At 47.0% G+C, this 16,029-nt stretch overlaps 1 protein-coding gene across 1 annotated transcript; it reads right to left on the bottom strand.

Annotated features, from left to right (window-relative positions):
- Positions 1 to 13,771: 13,771 nt before the first annotated feature.
- Positions 13,772 to 16,029, bottom strand: LOC123053338 (uncharacterized). Its single transcript, XM_044476801.1, has 2 exons — positions 14,804 to 16,029; positions 13,772 to 14,291 (listed from the first exon to the last, which is right to left on the bottom strand). Exons 1-2 carry the CDS (start codon positions 15,959 to 15,961, stop codon positions 13,941 to 13,943), a joined length of 1,509 nt encoding a protein of 502 aa, XP_044332736.1. The 5' UTR covers positions 15,962 to 16,029; the 3' UTR covers positions 13,772 to 13,940.

Here is a 16,029-nt window from a genome sequence, read left to right as displayed (position 1 = left end):
GGATTCCTTTCAGAAGGCTATGGGCACCAACATTCGCTTCAGCACAGCTTTTCATCCTCAAACCAGTGGCCAAGTCGAGCGAGTCAATCAAATTCTTGAAGATATGCTCAGGGCATGTGTCATTTCCTTCGGTATGAAGTGGGAAGATTGTCTTCCATATGCCGAGTTCTCGTACAACAACAGCTTCCAAGCGAGTTCGGGCAAGGCCCCATTCGAGATTCTCTATGGCAGGAAGTGTCGTACTCCTCTTAACTGGTCAGAGACTGGTGAACGCCAACTTCTTGGCAATGACTTGATCGCAGAGGCTGAAGAAATGTGCAAAGTCATTCGTGAAAATCTGAAAGCCGCGCAATCGCGCCAGAAGAGTTACTATGATAGCAAGCATCGTGACTTGGCTTTCGAGATCGGAGACCATGTCTACCTCCACGTCTCTCCAATGAAAGGAACTCGTCGCTTCGGTATCAAAGGGAAGCTTGCCCCTAGATACGTGGGTCCTTTCAAGATCATTGGCAAAAGAGGCGATCTCGCCTATCAACTTGAGCTTCCGTCCAACTTTGCAAATGTGCACGACGTGTTTCACGTGTCTCAGCTCTGCAAGTGTTTCAAGACTCCTGACCGCACCATCAACTTCGAAGAGATTGATCTCCAAGAAGACCTGTCTTATCATGAGCATCACATTGCTATTCTTGAGGAAACTGAGCGCAAGACTCGCAACAAGTGTATCAAATTCCTGAAAGTGAAATGGTCACATCATTCCGACCGTGAAGCCACCTGGGAATGCGAGGACCACCTCCATTCCGAATATCTGGAGTTTTTCCAGTCCTAGATCTCGGGACGAGATCCTTTCGTAGTGGTGGAGTGTTGTAACGCCCCATATGTAACCTGCCATACTTGTATTCCAACTCTTGCCATTTTCAGCACTAAGTTATGATATTCCTCGTGGTTGGGTTTCGTCTTTGTTTTGTTTTTTCCTTTGTCATGCATCTCATATAATCTCATCATGTGCATCGCATTTGCATACGTGTTCGTCTCATGCATCCGAGCATTTTTCCCGTTGTCCGTTTTGCATTCCGGCACTCCTATGTCCTCCGGCGTCCCCTTTTGCCTCTTTTCGTGTGTGGGTGTTAAACTTCTCGAATTGGACCAAGAATTGCCAAGCGGCCTTGGTTTACTACCGGTAGACCGCCTGTCAAGTTTCGTGCCATTTGGACTTCGTTTGATACTCCAACGGCTAACCGAGGAGCCGTAAAGTCCTCGTGTGTGTTGCAGCCCAACACCTCTCCAAAGTGGCCCAAAGCCCAGCTAAGCCCCCTCCATCATCTCGCTCGTTCGATCACGATCGCGTGGCCGAAAATCATACTCAATTTGGAGCCTCCTAGCTCCTTCTATGTATAAATAGGCATCTCCCCCGAAAATCCCGGATCATTTCCACCCCTAACCCTAGCCTCTTCCTCCTCCCGCCGCCGGACACGTCCGGTCCGCGCCGGACACATCGCCACCGCCGCTCTGCGTCCAATCCCAGGGCACCATGTGTCCCGCGTTGCCCCACATCGCCGCCGGCCCGCCAGGTCCGAGGCGGGCCCCCGAAGCCCAGTCGGCCGCCGCCCGCTCCCCGCGCTCCCCGTCGCCCGTGAGCCGCCTCCCGGGCCACGCCGCGCCGGCCCACCGCAGCCTCGCCGTCCGGCCATTGCCGCCCCGCCGACTCTGGCCACCTGGAGCGCCGCCACGACCATCGAGCCCGCGCCCCTCGCCGCCCTCTCGGTTCCCGCGCCCGGCCGCGCCTCCCCGGCGCCCCTCTACGCCGGCGACTTCGACTCCGGCCGCCGCCCCGCACTATTCCGGCCAACCTCGGGAAGTGTGTCTAGATCCAGATCCAGATCCGGCTAGGGTTGACCTCGTTTTGCCCTAAGTTTTCAGTATTTTTAGCATATTTCTTCATGTCATATCTTTGCATCCGTAGCTCCGTTTCGCGCGTGTAGCATATCAAATTGTTCGTCTCGATGTGCACTTCATTTCATTCCATTGCACCATGTTCATTTGAGTTCATCTTGATGCCCTAAATGCTGTTGCAAGAGTGCTATATAATGTTAGTTTCAGATTCTTAACAGATTATGGACATTTGTCATTTTTGCCATGTTTAATGTGTGCCTCCTAAGATCTTAAGCCCTACATGTGTTTTGTTGTATGCCATGCCATCTTTAGAGGGGTGTATGCCATGTATTTTTGTGGTCTTTTTGGTGACTAGCACAAGCATGCAAAGTAGCTCTCGTAATGTTGCTGATTTCAGGGACTTAGAATTCTTCCAAGTCATTTCCCTGATAATATTTTTGTGCCATGTATTCATGTTGCTACAGAGTGATCCATGCCTCTTTTGAGCATGTTCAGTAAGGATGTTTTTGAGATATTGTTATGCTTTATCCATCCATGTCTTTGTGTGCAATTATGGAGCACCCTAGCATGACTCAATCTTGCTCTACTTTTGCTATAAAATGTTCCTGGCAGATTGTTTACGTGTTAATCAATTTTGCCGAGGTTGTTGTAGTTGATCCATGCATGCTATGAGTGTTCTTGCCATGGTTAGCTTATTTATCATGTCTACTTGCTGGGTGTATGCTTAGTTTGTCACACAATGCCTTGTGGTGAGTGCATCGAGCTCGCAAACATGCCTACGTAATTCTGTTTTGCCATGTTCCAATTTTCTGCTAAGTCTGAATATGTTAGCGAAACTTGCTATGTTCACATGGTTGCCATTGTATTTTTTGATCCCTTTTGGCTTATGGCCATTAAGGGACTTTTGTTATATGCCTTGTGTAGTTTCATGCCATGCCTTGCTTTGCCATGATATGTTCCTGTAGCATATTGTTATTATGTCCTAAACATTGCTTCCTGATGTTAAATCCTGACATGTTGTTATTTTCACTAAGTCTGTGAATCTGGTACCTTTTGCACTTTTGCCATGCTTGTTTGAACCTGCTATTGTGTGATTTAGCCGTAGCTCAGTGTTTATCTTTTGTCAAGCATCTTGAGTGGATCACTGCCATGTGCTTTGTTGCTATGCTAGTTCAGTAGCTTATTTTTTCTTGATGCATTTAGATGACCTCGTGCTGTTAATCGCAGCTTTGTGCCATTATTGTTTTGCTTGCCATTTGCAAACCGTGTATCCGATTCCGGTAATCTTTATATCGATTTCGACCGAAATCACCTCATCTTTCCAGCGGCAATCTTGGTTTTCCAAGTTGAGGCCTGGTTCAATCTTTTCTTTCCGAAGCACGCATATGCATTGCATATCACATCCCGCATATCATGCCATGTTTTGCATCATGTTGTTTGCGCATTGCATCGTGGTTGATTGTGTTTTCCTTTTGCTTGTGTTCTTGCTTTGGGTAGAGCCGGGAGACGAGTACATGATCGAGGAACCCGTTGAGAACGTTTACGAGGATCAAGCTTACGTCAACTCAGAGAACTTTACAGGAAAGATGACCATACCCTCGAAATCACTTCATCTTTGCTTGCTAGATGCTTGCTCTATTGCTATGCCTATGCTACGATACCTATCACTTGCTTTATCATGCCTCCCATATTGCCATGTTAACCTCTAACCCACCTTGTCCAAGCAAATCGTTGTTTGGCTATGTTATCGCTTTGCTCAGCCCCTCTTATAGCGTTGCTAGTTGCAGGTGAAGATTTGAGTTTGTTCCTTGTTGGAACATGATTATTGTTGGGATATCACTATTATATCTTGTCTACTTTAATGCATCTATACACTTGGTAAAGGGTGGAAGGTTCGGCCTTATGCCTGGTGTTTTGTTCCACTCTTGCCGCCCTAGTTTCCGTCATACCGGTGTTATGTTCCTTGATTTTGCATTCCTTACACGGTTGGGTTATAATGGGAACCCCTTGACAGTTTGCCTTGAATAAAACTCCTCCAGTAAGGCCCAACCTTGGTTTTACCATTTGCCACCTAGCCTTTTTCCCTTGGGTTTCGCGGACTCAAGGGTCATCTTTATTTTAAACCCTCGGGCCAGTGCTTCTCTAAGTGTTGGTCCAACCTAGAGCACCGTGCGGGGCTGTCCCTTGGCAACTTGGGTTACGTTGGCTCCCGTACGCTTAGCTTATCCAGTGTGCCCTGAGAACGAGATATGTGCAGCTCCTATCGGGATTTGTCAGCACAGCGGGTGGTCTTGCTGGACTTGTTTTACCATTGTCGAGATGTCTTGTAACCCGGATTCCGAGTCTGATCGGGCCGTCCTGGGAGAAGGAATATCCTTCGTTGACCATGAGAGCTTGTGATGGGCTAAGTTTGGACACCCCTGCAGGGATTTGAACTTTCAAAAGTCATGCCCGTAGTTGTGGGCAGATGGGAATTTGTTAATGTCCGGTTGTAAAAAACCTGAAACTTAACTTAATTAAAATGGATCAACAGCGTGTTTAGCCGTGATGGTCTCTTTTCGACGGAGTCCGGGAAGAGAACAGGGTCTCGAGTTATGCTTGAATGTAAATAGTTCTAGGATCACTTCTTGATCATAGTTTCGACCATGCCTTGCCTTCTCTTCTCGCTCTCATTTGCGTATGTTAGCCACCATATATGCTAGTGCTTGCTGCAGCTCCACCTCCTACCTTTTCCCTACCTAGAAGCTTAAATAGTATTGATCGCGAGGGTGTGAGATTGTTGAGTCCCCGTGACTCACAGTTTACTTCCAAAACCAGATGCAGGTGCCGATGATACCGTTCCAGGAGATGCGACTGAGCTCAAGTGGGAGTTCGATGAGGACTCAGGACGATACTATGTTTCCTTTCCAGACGATCAGTAGTGGAGCCCAGTTGGGGCGATCGGGGACATTATGCATTTGAGGTTGTCTTTATTTTGGTTCCGTAGTCGGACCGTGATTGTATCTGGATGATTGTAATGATATTTATGTTATTGTGTGAAGTGGCGATTGTAAGCCAACTATGTACCTCTTTTCTTATTCAGTACATGGGATGTGTAAAGATTACCCCTCTTGCGACATTGCCTACAATGCAGTTATGCCTCTAAGTCATGCTCCGACACGTGGGAGATATAGCCTCATCGTGGGTGTTACACTACACTACTCGTTGTCGTTGGAGATGTCCACTATCTCTGTTACAGGCTCTTGGTTCATTGGCGGCAGACGCAACTCTGGCCCCGCGTCGGCCTCTGCCTCCTCCTCCGCATCCAGCTCAACGAAAAGCGGACCGGTCTCCGTCTGTTCTTGTTGGATGAAGCACCGGTTGGACTTCACGTACGCCTCATCTTGAATGGGCTCGAGGATGACGGTCTGCTCCGCCATCTCCGTCGCTTGGGCGAGCTCGAACTCCACCATGGCGTCCTCCATGGAGAAGCCCACAATCGCGTTGGCTCCTCCTCCGGCTCCTCCGGCTCCTCCTCCTTTGGATCTGGCCCTCTATAGGCTCTGGCGCGTCCCCCTCCTGTTCCTCTTCCTTCGGCCCCGGTGAGTCCGGAGGCAGGCCAACTTCGATACGGGCGGCGCGCCTCACCCGCATCCCTCCTACATCTGGAAGCGGCACTCCAACGTTAGAATAGGGCAAGTGGTCTTCTTCTGCTCGACCATGGCGTGGCGGATGGCGGGAGGAGAGGGATGCTGACACGGGAAGAAATGGATGGGCTCGGGCTGGCGACGCGGAAAGGGAGAAAGAGGATGTGGCTAGGGCTGGGGGACGCCGTCCGGCTTAAATAGCCGGACTTGTTCTCGAGCGGTGAGAAGGAGCGGCGCCACGTGGCGTTCATACCCCCACCAGAGAAGACGCTCGTGGGATTGTTGGGTTTCCGGGCGATTTCGTGTGGGATCCAGCCGTTAGTCTGACATGGCGGACGAGCCCTGTCGTGCTCAGGCCTCCTCATATCCGCCACAGATTTGGGCTGGATATGAGGGGTACCGGTCAACTTGAGTGTTTGAGACAGGTTTAAGGTGCCCGGATAGATCGAGATTTTTTTGACGGGTCAGTGATCGGGCGACCAGTCCAGACGTTTAAGATTGGTTTAAGACGTCTGGGTGTAGATGCTCTAACCGTTGAACACATTATTACTCCTTCCTTCGCAAATACACACACGCGCAAGACGTGGACCAAAATGTCACACGCAAAATCATTTCGTTAGCCATATACTCCCTCCGTTCCGAATTACTTGTCTTGGATTTGTCTAGATACGGATGTATTTAGACTTATTTTAGTGCTAGATACCTCCGTACCTAGACAAACCTAAGACAAGTAATTCGGAACGGAGGGAGTATGTGTAAAGCGTTTCCCCTCAAATGTGTGGCCCAACTGCTCCACGATCTACCTAAAAAACAGCAGAGCTATCGTGCGCCGTGGAGGGTTGACTTGGTCGCTCTAAGAAAAGAAAGGAAAAAGTCCAAAACAAATTTTAAACTTGTAGACAAAAACCAAATCAAACTCTGAACTCCTAAACTTTGAAATCGGCACACCAAACTCTTTAATCCTGATCTATTTTGAACCTTGAGAGCGTTTAGCTAGTATTCGCTGACGTGGCAAGTCAAACCCTGGGATCGTTGACTATGACGTGTGTAACTCTGTTCGTTTGATCGCTCCTTGGAGAAAATGTTATTGTTTTAAAAAAAATCGAGGCTTAAAAATGTTCAGATTCAAAAAATATTCATGTTTTAAAGAAAATCTGACAAATTTGAAAAAATGTTCGCGTTTTAAAAATTGTTTGCTACAGTACCTCCCAGTCTTTTAAAAAAAATCTCATTTCAAAAAGTTGTTCAAAGTTCAGAAAAAGTTTGTGTTTCAAAAAAAAAAGTACACTAGAGTGCCTCCTAGGTTCACAAAAATTGTTCGAGACTTTCAGAAAATGTTCAAATTCAAAAAATATTCATGTTTTAAAGAAATGCTCACAAAATTGAAAACAAATTGTGTAATATAAAACTTTGGCTACAGTACCTCCCGGTTTTCAATAAATGTTCAATTTTTGAAATATGTTAGTGTTTTAGTAAATGTTTGCAGTACCTTTTAGGATTTCAAAAATTGTTCAAATTATAAAAATATTCGTGTTTTAAAGAAACACTCACAAATTTTAAGAAATATTTGCGCTTTAAAAAGTTGTTTGCTGCAGTACCTCCCAGTTTTTAAAAAATGTTCAAAGTTAAAAAAAATGCGTTTCAAAAAAATGTTTGCTATAATACCTCCTAGCTTTTCAACAATTATTCATGTTTCAAAAAAATCATGTTTCAGAAAATAGTCGTACCTTTAAAGAAATGCTCACAGATTCGAAAAAAATCTAGTCTATCGAATATCTTTTTCAGGAAACATAGGAAATGGTTTGCGTTTAAACAACTGATTGCTACAGTACCTCCCAGTTTTCAAAACTGTTCTCGTTTTAAAGAAACGCTCCAAGTTCAAAAATTGTTTGTGTTTTAAAAAATGTTTGCTACAGTACCTTCTAGTTTTTCAAAAATTGTTTGTGTTTTCAAAAAATATCCATGTTTCAAAATCTTCAAAATAGAAAAAAAATGTTTGATATTTTAAAAAATGTTAGAGTTTACATTTTTTTGTTCACAACTTTACAAAATATTCGCGTTCTAAATAATATTCTCTTTCTTCATATGTCGGGTTGCCTAATAGGCACCAATGTTAGTTAATTCTACTGGCATCTTCCGCTTCTAGCCATAAAGTCCGCGTTTGACGAAATCACTAATTAAGAAATACTCGTCGTAAAGATCACTCTAATTGACACGTACATGCAGCGTGCCACTTATCGTAATCGGATATTTTTCTTTTTTTTCATAGATTCGTTTATTCAAAACGTTTTATCTCTCAAATCATGCGTCCAAATCTTGAACCGCTTTCATTGTTGGATTCCTAGCGTTGAGATATTCAAAACTAGATCTCATGTTGATAGCTTTGACGAACTTTTTTTTCACGAAAAAAATCGGATGAAAAAACCGAATCAGGAGCACGGGGTTTTCTCCTTTCCAAAAGAGGCACGTTCGTGCCTCTCACAAAATCACAATCGTGCCTCTCGCGGAAGCAAAATCATGACTCTTGCGGAAGAAAAAATAAAGAGAAAACGCGTTTTTTTTCGTTTCTGAGGAAGCACGGCCGTGACTCTCGCGAAAGCACAACCGTGATTCTTGCGGAAGCAAAACCGTGACTCTCGCGAAAGAAAAAAGATAGAAAACGTGTTTTTTTCCTTTCCGAGAGGCACGGCCGTGACTCTCGCGAAAGCACAACCATGCTTCTTGCTGAAGCAAAATCGTGACTCTCGCGAAAGAAAAAAACAGAAAACACGTTTTTTTTCGTTTCCGAAAGGCATGGTCGTGACTTTCGCGAAAGCACACCCGTGCCTCTCGCGGAAGCAAAACCGTGACTCTCGCGAAAGAAAAAAACCAGAAAACACGTTTTTTTCGTTTTCGAGAGGCACGGCCGTGACTCTCGTGAAAGCAAAACCGTGCCTCTCACGAAAGCAAAATCGTGACTCTCATGAAAGGGGAAAAACTGCAAAATAATTTTTTTAAATTTTTTTTATTGAAAAGCTAAGGAAAACCGGTGAAAAATCAAAACGTTGAAAAAACCCAAAAAAACATTTAAAAAGCCGAAAACGCGATCGAAAAAATAAAAAACAAAATCCAAACAGAGCACCCAAAATGCGATACATAGCGAATAGCTGAAAGCGCGCCAAGTGGCGCTGATCGTTGCGAGGCTCCCGAAGGAGCGCTGGTTAATTTGTTGCTACCCGTGTTTGATCCTTGCAGCTCACTTTTCTTTTTCTTACATTTTTATCTGACGCCATTAGTACTAATGGGCCGGCCCGTCGCAACTACTATGTGCGAATCGACAGTAATTTGCTGCCAAAAAACTTCTCCCTTAGCCGTAGTCAATAATCCTGGATTTAAGCTGCCATGTCAGCAACCCCTATTTGGAACGCTTTCAAGATTCAAAATAGACCGAAATCGGTGAATTTGATATGTTGATTTTAGTGATTAAGAGTTGAAGGTTTGATTTAGTTTTCGTCTACTCCCTTCGTTCCTAAATATTTGTCTTTCTAGACACTTCAAATGACATATTGATGTATGTAGACATATTTTAGAGTTTAGATTCACTCATTTTGCTTTGTATATAGTTACTTGTTGAAATCATTAGAAAGACAAATATTTAAGAACAGAGGGAGTATAAGTTTAAGGTTTATTTTAAACTTTTTCTAAATAGAAATATCAGAGTTGCCACCCGAGATCGATCCATGCCGTGACGAACCATTTTATATCATTAATCACGAATGTCGTTGGTACTGGATTTGGACACCATCAACGTGATGCTATGTTACCTTTTTTTTTCTTTAGATAAGGAGGATTATTTTTGGCCTCTGCATCTAGACAATGTATGCAAGCATTTTATTAATTATTCAGAAAGACCTTATACAGTAGTACATCAGTTTGTTCGAAGCCATCATCTTAGCAACAACTGTTTCTAGTCCTAACCACTTGATGAAGGGGTGTCGATAGTCTAAGCCTAATACCAAACAGACATCACATCAAAGCCTAACATTTAAAGCCGGAGGCCCCGACTGAGCCACATACTGGGTTTGGGGTACAAACCGGTCCAACGCACTCTCATGTGTCGTTGTCGCTGTCTTCCACCAATCCATCTTCGAAGCAGAAACTAACACACCGACCTTGTCGGGCCTCTCTGCCATTGATGCCACCATGACGCCCGACAGCGTCCTCCTCCCGCGTGAGTCCATCTCGGCGCATCGGACACCGAGTCTTCACTACGCCATGCCGTCGAGATCCGCCGCCATCAATGAGTAAGATGAAGCACCACTCCACCAAAGAAGCTTCCCACTGGTCCCTGGAGCCCGTGTACACCTCCAAGAATGACGCCCCAAGGGGGAAAGGACACCAGAGCGTCGCCGTCATCCGATCTACTGATCTAGGGTTTCCCCAGAGATAGCAGATAGAGGTATGGAGCTTCTCCACGGCGATGCCTTCAAGAAGGTAACGACACAAAAGAGTGACGCCATTGCCGGTCTTGGCAACAAGCCGAGAACAAGGTTTTCACCCGGATCCGCTCGACGAACATCCGTCTCGCATTGTGCGCACGGACCACCACCGATCTCCGCCGCCATGGAGCGAGCAAGCCGCTCTGGCCAGATCTGATCTGACCGGACGGCCAACCACGCCCGCAGCTGACCAGCCCACCAAAGCCCTCCACGTCGCCGCCGATCCGAGGTTCCGTAGCGCCGCGTCCAGATGCAGTAGCTCCACCACTAGTCATCCGCCGCCACTCGCCGTCGGGAGCGAGCCACCGCCGCGGAGGCTCTGATCTGGTGGCGCACTTCCGCTCGCTCTGGTGCCCCGCGCCACCCACATGCGCGAGAAGGAGAGGCTCCTCCGCCACCACCTTCAGTCGTCCGGGCTTAGCCCAGCGGTTTCCTCCAGCTGCGGCGGAGGAGAGGGATGGGATGGGGAGTGACCGGCGGCTAAGGTTGGGGCCGCCCGGCCGCCCGCGCGGGGGGCAGCGAAAGGGAGGGATGGGATGGGGAGTGACCGGCGGCTAAGGTTGGGGCCCCCCGGCCGCCCACGCGAGGGTGGGATCTCTCGACTAAACTAGCCTCATCTTCCCTAGCTACATGTGGTGTATCCTTGAAGTGATGCTGGAATTTACCGAAGTCTTTTGCCCATGACTATTCTGTTTTGATGATTTTCTCTTAACTTCTTTAGTTTCACAAATCGCAAGACTTTTCTCTTCTCAAGCAGGAAGGTCTTGCCTCACGAGTCATGAATATAAGGTGAGTCTTGTGATTAAGGCGGATCCAAGGTAAAAGACATCATGAACTAAAAGCTTCACATACACGGTCTGAACAGCTCCATGCCACTGGTAAGAGCATCTCCAACAGGCGCGCCAAACTAGCGCCGCGCTGCAAAATCCCCTCTTTTAGCGCACGCGCAACCGGAAGAGCTGCTCCAGCGGGCGCGCGAAAACCGTGCGCGCGGCATATGTAGTCCAGCGCGCGGACCGAAACGCAATCGTGCGCCGCTTATTTGATGCGCCCGCTCCCGCGCGCTGGACTCTCACGCGCTCGCTCGCACCTCCCACCCTCCTCCCCCCTCCAGCCGCGCCGCCGCCGCCGACCGCGCCACCCGGCGACCGTTCCGGCGCTTCCCCGGCCTATCCCCGTCCCGCGCGCGCTTTCTCCGGCCCCCCTCTAGGCCCGCCGCCCCGCGCGCGTGCTGGTCTGCCGACGAACAGCGCCCGCGCGCTCGCTGCCGCTCGGCGCCCGCTAGGTGTTCGACAAAACGCCTAGAAGGTATGTATTGCTCAAAAGCCATGAATTTCGTGCATGTTGATTGTAGTTTTTTATTTATAGCATAGTATTCAACATTGTAGATGAGTTCGTCGTATGATTCTTCCGAAGAAGAATTTGATATGGAAGAGAAGGAGGATCTTGCAATGATCCTAGCTATGCATATTAATAAAAAACTGAAACACGGTGGTTCGGTTATGGGTCGGCAAAAAAATTGAAGGGATAGGATCGATGCCCACAACAGATTGATCATGCATTATTTTGCGGAGAATCCCACATACCCCGAGTCGTATTTTCGTCGCCGGTTTAGAATGAGCACCGAGTTGTTCAGGCGCATTGCAGAGAAACTAGCGAGCCATGATCGCTTTTTTCAGCAAAGGAGGAATGCCGCCGGAGAGCTCGGGCATAGCACCTTTCAGAAGGTGACAGCCGCTTTGCGTATGTTGGCATACGGTATACCAGCTGATCTAGTTGATGATCACTTGGCTATGGGTGAGAGCCAAGCTATCATGTGTGTCAAGCGCTTCGCAGTCGGAATTTTGCAAGTGTTTGGCGAGGAGTATTTGAGATCTCCCACCGCTGAAGACGTCGCAAGGCTTTTGGCGATGAACAAAGCTCGCGGCTTTCCTGGCATGCTTGGCTCAATAGATTGCATGCATTGGAGTTGGAAGAATTGTCCAAAGGTATGACACGGGCAATTCCACGGCCAAAAAAAGGGGTTCCACTATAATCCTTAAAGCGGTGGCCGATCAAGAGACTTGGATTTGGCATGCATTCTTTGAAACGCCTGGATCTTTGAATGACATCAATGTTGTCAACCGGTCACCACTGATGAGTAAGATTGCAAATGGGGAGTTGCCACCGGTGCAGTTTGTAGCAAATGGCCGTACATACAACTATGGCTATTATCTAGCGGATGACATCTATCCAAAGTGGCAAACCTTTGTCAAGCCGTTAAAAAAGCCAGAGGTAAGAAAAATCTTGATTTCCACAATGCTCAGGCGGCGGTTAGAAAAGATGTGGAGAGAGCTTTTAGGATTTTGCAAGCCCAATTTGCTATTGTGAGAGGACCGGCTAGATTTTGGGATCAGAAGATGCTTTGGTACATAATGCACGCTTGTGTGATCATGCACAACATGATCATCGAGAATGAGCGTGGCCAAGATGTAGATTACTCTCAGTATGAGCTCTTGGGACATCTGGTGTGAGTGCGACGGGGGGCTGAAAGGGTGGCCCGTTTTGTTGCCTTCATGCCATTCGACGTCCCGCAACGTATAATGATATTCAGAAGGATCTCATTGAGGGGTGGTGGGTATGGAATGAACGACAAAGAGCATCATGATTTGTGTGTTCGTTATTGTATTGTTGAACTATTTGTTATGTTTAATTGTACTATTTGTTGTATTGACGATAAACTGTTTGTTTGAGTTGTAATAAACGAAATTGAACTATTTATTTTTGTTTGTTTTTGATTTTTTTGCTTTTATTTTCGAATGCATATGTTGTTTGTGCGCGTCGCGCGTGCTGTATTTTTGCGCGCTGCCTGAGCGGCGTCCGCGCACTGCATTTTAACGCGGCTGCTGGAGCCAGCGCTGCGCGCCGCGCCAAACCAGGCGATGCGCGCGCGGCATATATGTTTTTTGCGCGCGGCGCGACCGGCGCCTGTTGGAGATGCTCTAACCCGCTCAACCCAACAGCCGGTATCGCCTCCATTCGCTCCCTGTGAATCGGTGAGCGAGGACGCAGCCGCTCACCACCAATTTATTTCTCGTGCATTGCCTTAAATACTACTTCCTCTGTAAAAAAATACTCCCTCCGTTCACTTTTATAAGTCGTTTCAGACAAGCGAAATTGTATTGTTTTGCACATTGTCTGAAACATCTACAAAGCCTTATACAAATGAACAGAGGGAGTATAAAAGGTTTTAGATAGAGATCACTATCTAAACGCTCTTATATTTCTTTACGAGGGGTATTAGTTTGTAATTTTCTGTAAGAACACTTCCAGCATCTTGAGCACCAACATAACATTGGTTATTATATAAGTAATCAGCAAGACGGTACATCCGTCCGAAATTATTTGTCACAGAAATAGATAGAAATGGATAAATCTAGAACTAAAATACATCTAAATACATTCATTTTCGCAACAAGTAATTCATGACGGAGGAAGTACAATGGAATCAAACATAGGCAGTTACTCATGCAGATGCAAAACCAGAGCAAAGACAACATCTAGAACAAGTGATAGAAAAAACGTCTACGATAAAAGCTCATGGACTCATGGCTTATATGATTGGTCAGTCTCTGCATGTAAATCAGGCAAAGTGTCTCACTTTGCCAAAAAGACATAGGCACTGATATGCTACACACTTACAACGTACGTAGTGTGTTAACTACTCCCTCCATTCCTAAATATTTGTCTTTTTAGAGATTTCAAATGAACTACCACATAAGAATGTATATAGACATATTTTAGAGTATAGATTCACTCATCTTGCTTCGTATGTTGTCACTTGTTGAAATCTCTAGAAAGACAAATATTTAGGAACGGAGGGATAGCACCTAATGAGTTCAGTTCACACTTCACACCATCCAATAACTTAATCAGCAACACATTTCCACCTAAGCTTAATCCAAGATCAACTGGCAAAGAGGCGGGAAGAAGCTCTCCACAACACCCCCTTGAACATTTGCCACCAACCCTCTCCCCCCATCTCTTCCCTACAAATATCAGAGCGAGCACCTATTCGCAACACACGGTCTCTCCCAGCTGCTAATGCTACATCCAAAGTAGTGATTCTGTTCAGAAGAGAGCCGAGCTCAGCATCAAGTAAGAAGGCCTCCATCTCCGCGATTTTGGTGCCATCGCCATCTATCAAAGCTTCTTTGAATGATTGCAATGCTGTGAAGAGGACAGGAGAAGCATCTTTGGTGTGCACCGGACCATCAGCTCCAGCACTGTCTCCAGTAACTTCAGTTTCTGAGCCCTCCTGTGACATAAGAAAATTCATGCATGTAAGCGTGTTTTATAGAGAGTTTTGTGCAAGGCAATAGATAGATTCTAATGATACAATACATACCAATTTATCTAGTTTTTACATAAGCAATGAAAGTGCAGTAGGACATAGTTACACTACTGCCATCTCATAGCGGTTAGCATTATAAAGCAAGTGTAGAGAGATTTTCAGTGGACAAAGATTTCCAGTCTCAAATATCCACAATGCACCACTTCATATATGTATGTATCATATAATCTACACAAACCTCGATGCTAAAAGTTGAAAACATTGCATCATCATACTAATATGCAACTTGTAACAAAACTCCTCTACTACAGTTATAAAATCAGACATGCTACTGCATCAAAACATAAAGTCGATGGCTGATTTTCACAGAAATACAGTAGTCCAATGCTCAACACAACTGAATACACTGTACGGTCTAGCCTAGAGACCAGATGAAGAAACTTTAGCAAAATCTTGAGAGATAAGCTTGGACTCACCTTGTTGTGTATCAAAGGAGGCCAGACCATGATGTAGGGATCAACAGGGCAGTAAGAACGTCGTGTTTCCTTAAAGAGCAAGTTCACCTCTGCTGTTTCCAGGCAGAAGGATAGGAACCACTCAGAAGATTGCGGGTCCCTGGAGTAGACAACAGATAGGTACACAAACCCATTAATAACCTCCATAAGATCTCCAACATCAACATTATCCTTGACTGGACGCTTAGTGATCTCCTTGACAATTGCGTGCAATGGAAACATCTTGTGCAGCACGAATCTGCCGATGCCGACATCGTCGGGTGTCCAAAGCCAAACAGAAAGCGTGCATTCCTGTACATTTACCATACAGAGCCTCCCATCCCTGGTCTGACCAATCTTAAATCTTGAGTATGACCCTCTCAAGGAGGGCGGCAGATCCATTCGACAGAACTGAAAGGTGGCAGTGTTGAGCGCCAGAATGCAGTCTTCCTCCAGATCTAACCAACAGACGAACCGATCGACAACCGTACTAATCGTGTGCATGTCGCCTTGAAGGAGTGGCTTCCGAGACTCCGGGAAGATCTGCCACTTCATGGCGTGAGATGAGAAGACGGCCACGCGCGCGCACGCCCATTGGAAATCGTGACGGACACAGACCACACGGGATGGGCTCTGGTGCTCTTGGTCGGGAGGGAGCGTGTGGAACTCAAGGTAGGGTTCATCGTGAGGCTTCTTGGGGAAGATAGCCAGAGACGGCATGTGGGGGTTGTAGGAGACAACCCGCTCGGTGCTCCGGTTGACGAATTGGACGAACTCGTCGGAGTAGGGGATCTGAGAATATGTCCACCACTCGGACGCGTCGTCGTCTCGGAGTAAATCAGCGAAGGCGCCGGCGATGGCCGGGTCGGAGCTGCGGCTTGCGGCAGGGACGACAGCGCTCATGTCGGGTTCGCGAAAGAGGGCGAGCAGGGGCGGTGCGTGGAGATCGCGGAAGCGGCGGCGGAAGGGCGGAGAGGAGCGGGCGGCGCGGAGGAAGGCGCGGCAGGTGAAGGCCGCGCACACAAGGCTCGGGAGGTCAGGGAGGCGGAGAAAGACCTCGCGGAGGAGGTCGTCCGTGAGAGCGCTAATGGTGGTCGGAACGGATAGCGGCGGCGAGGGTGGTGGCTGCTGCGAGGCCATGGCTGTGAAGTGGAGGATGCGCGTCTCGTGGGCATTTTTAGTGGTCGGAACAGACAAAGCATGCGCTG

This window comes from Triticum aestivum, chromosome 1A (genome assembly GCF_018294505.1).
Source record: "Triticum aestivum cultivar Chinese Spring chromosome 1A, IWGSC CS RefSeq v2.1, whole genome shotgun sequence".
Taxonomy (NCBI): Eukaryota; Viridiplantae; Streptophyta; class Magnoliopsida; order Poales; family Poaceae; genus Triticum; species Triticum aestivum.
Note: the sequence above shows the minus strand (reverse complement) of the source record. Positions and strands in the feature narration are given on the sequence as shown.

Excerpts from the sequence above, each read along its gene's own strand:
- LOC123053338 (XM_044476801.1), bottom strand. The coding sequence starts at position 15,961 with ATGGCCTCGCAGCAGCCACCACCCTCGCCGCCGCTATCCGTTCCGACC. Across the intron at positions 14,292-14,803 it reads CTCCTTTGATACACAACAAG|GAGGGCTCAGAAACTGAAGT; the intron begins GTGAGTCCAAGC and ends CTTATGTCACAG.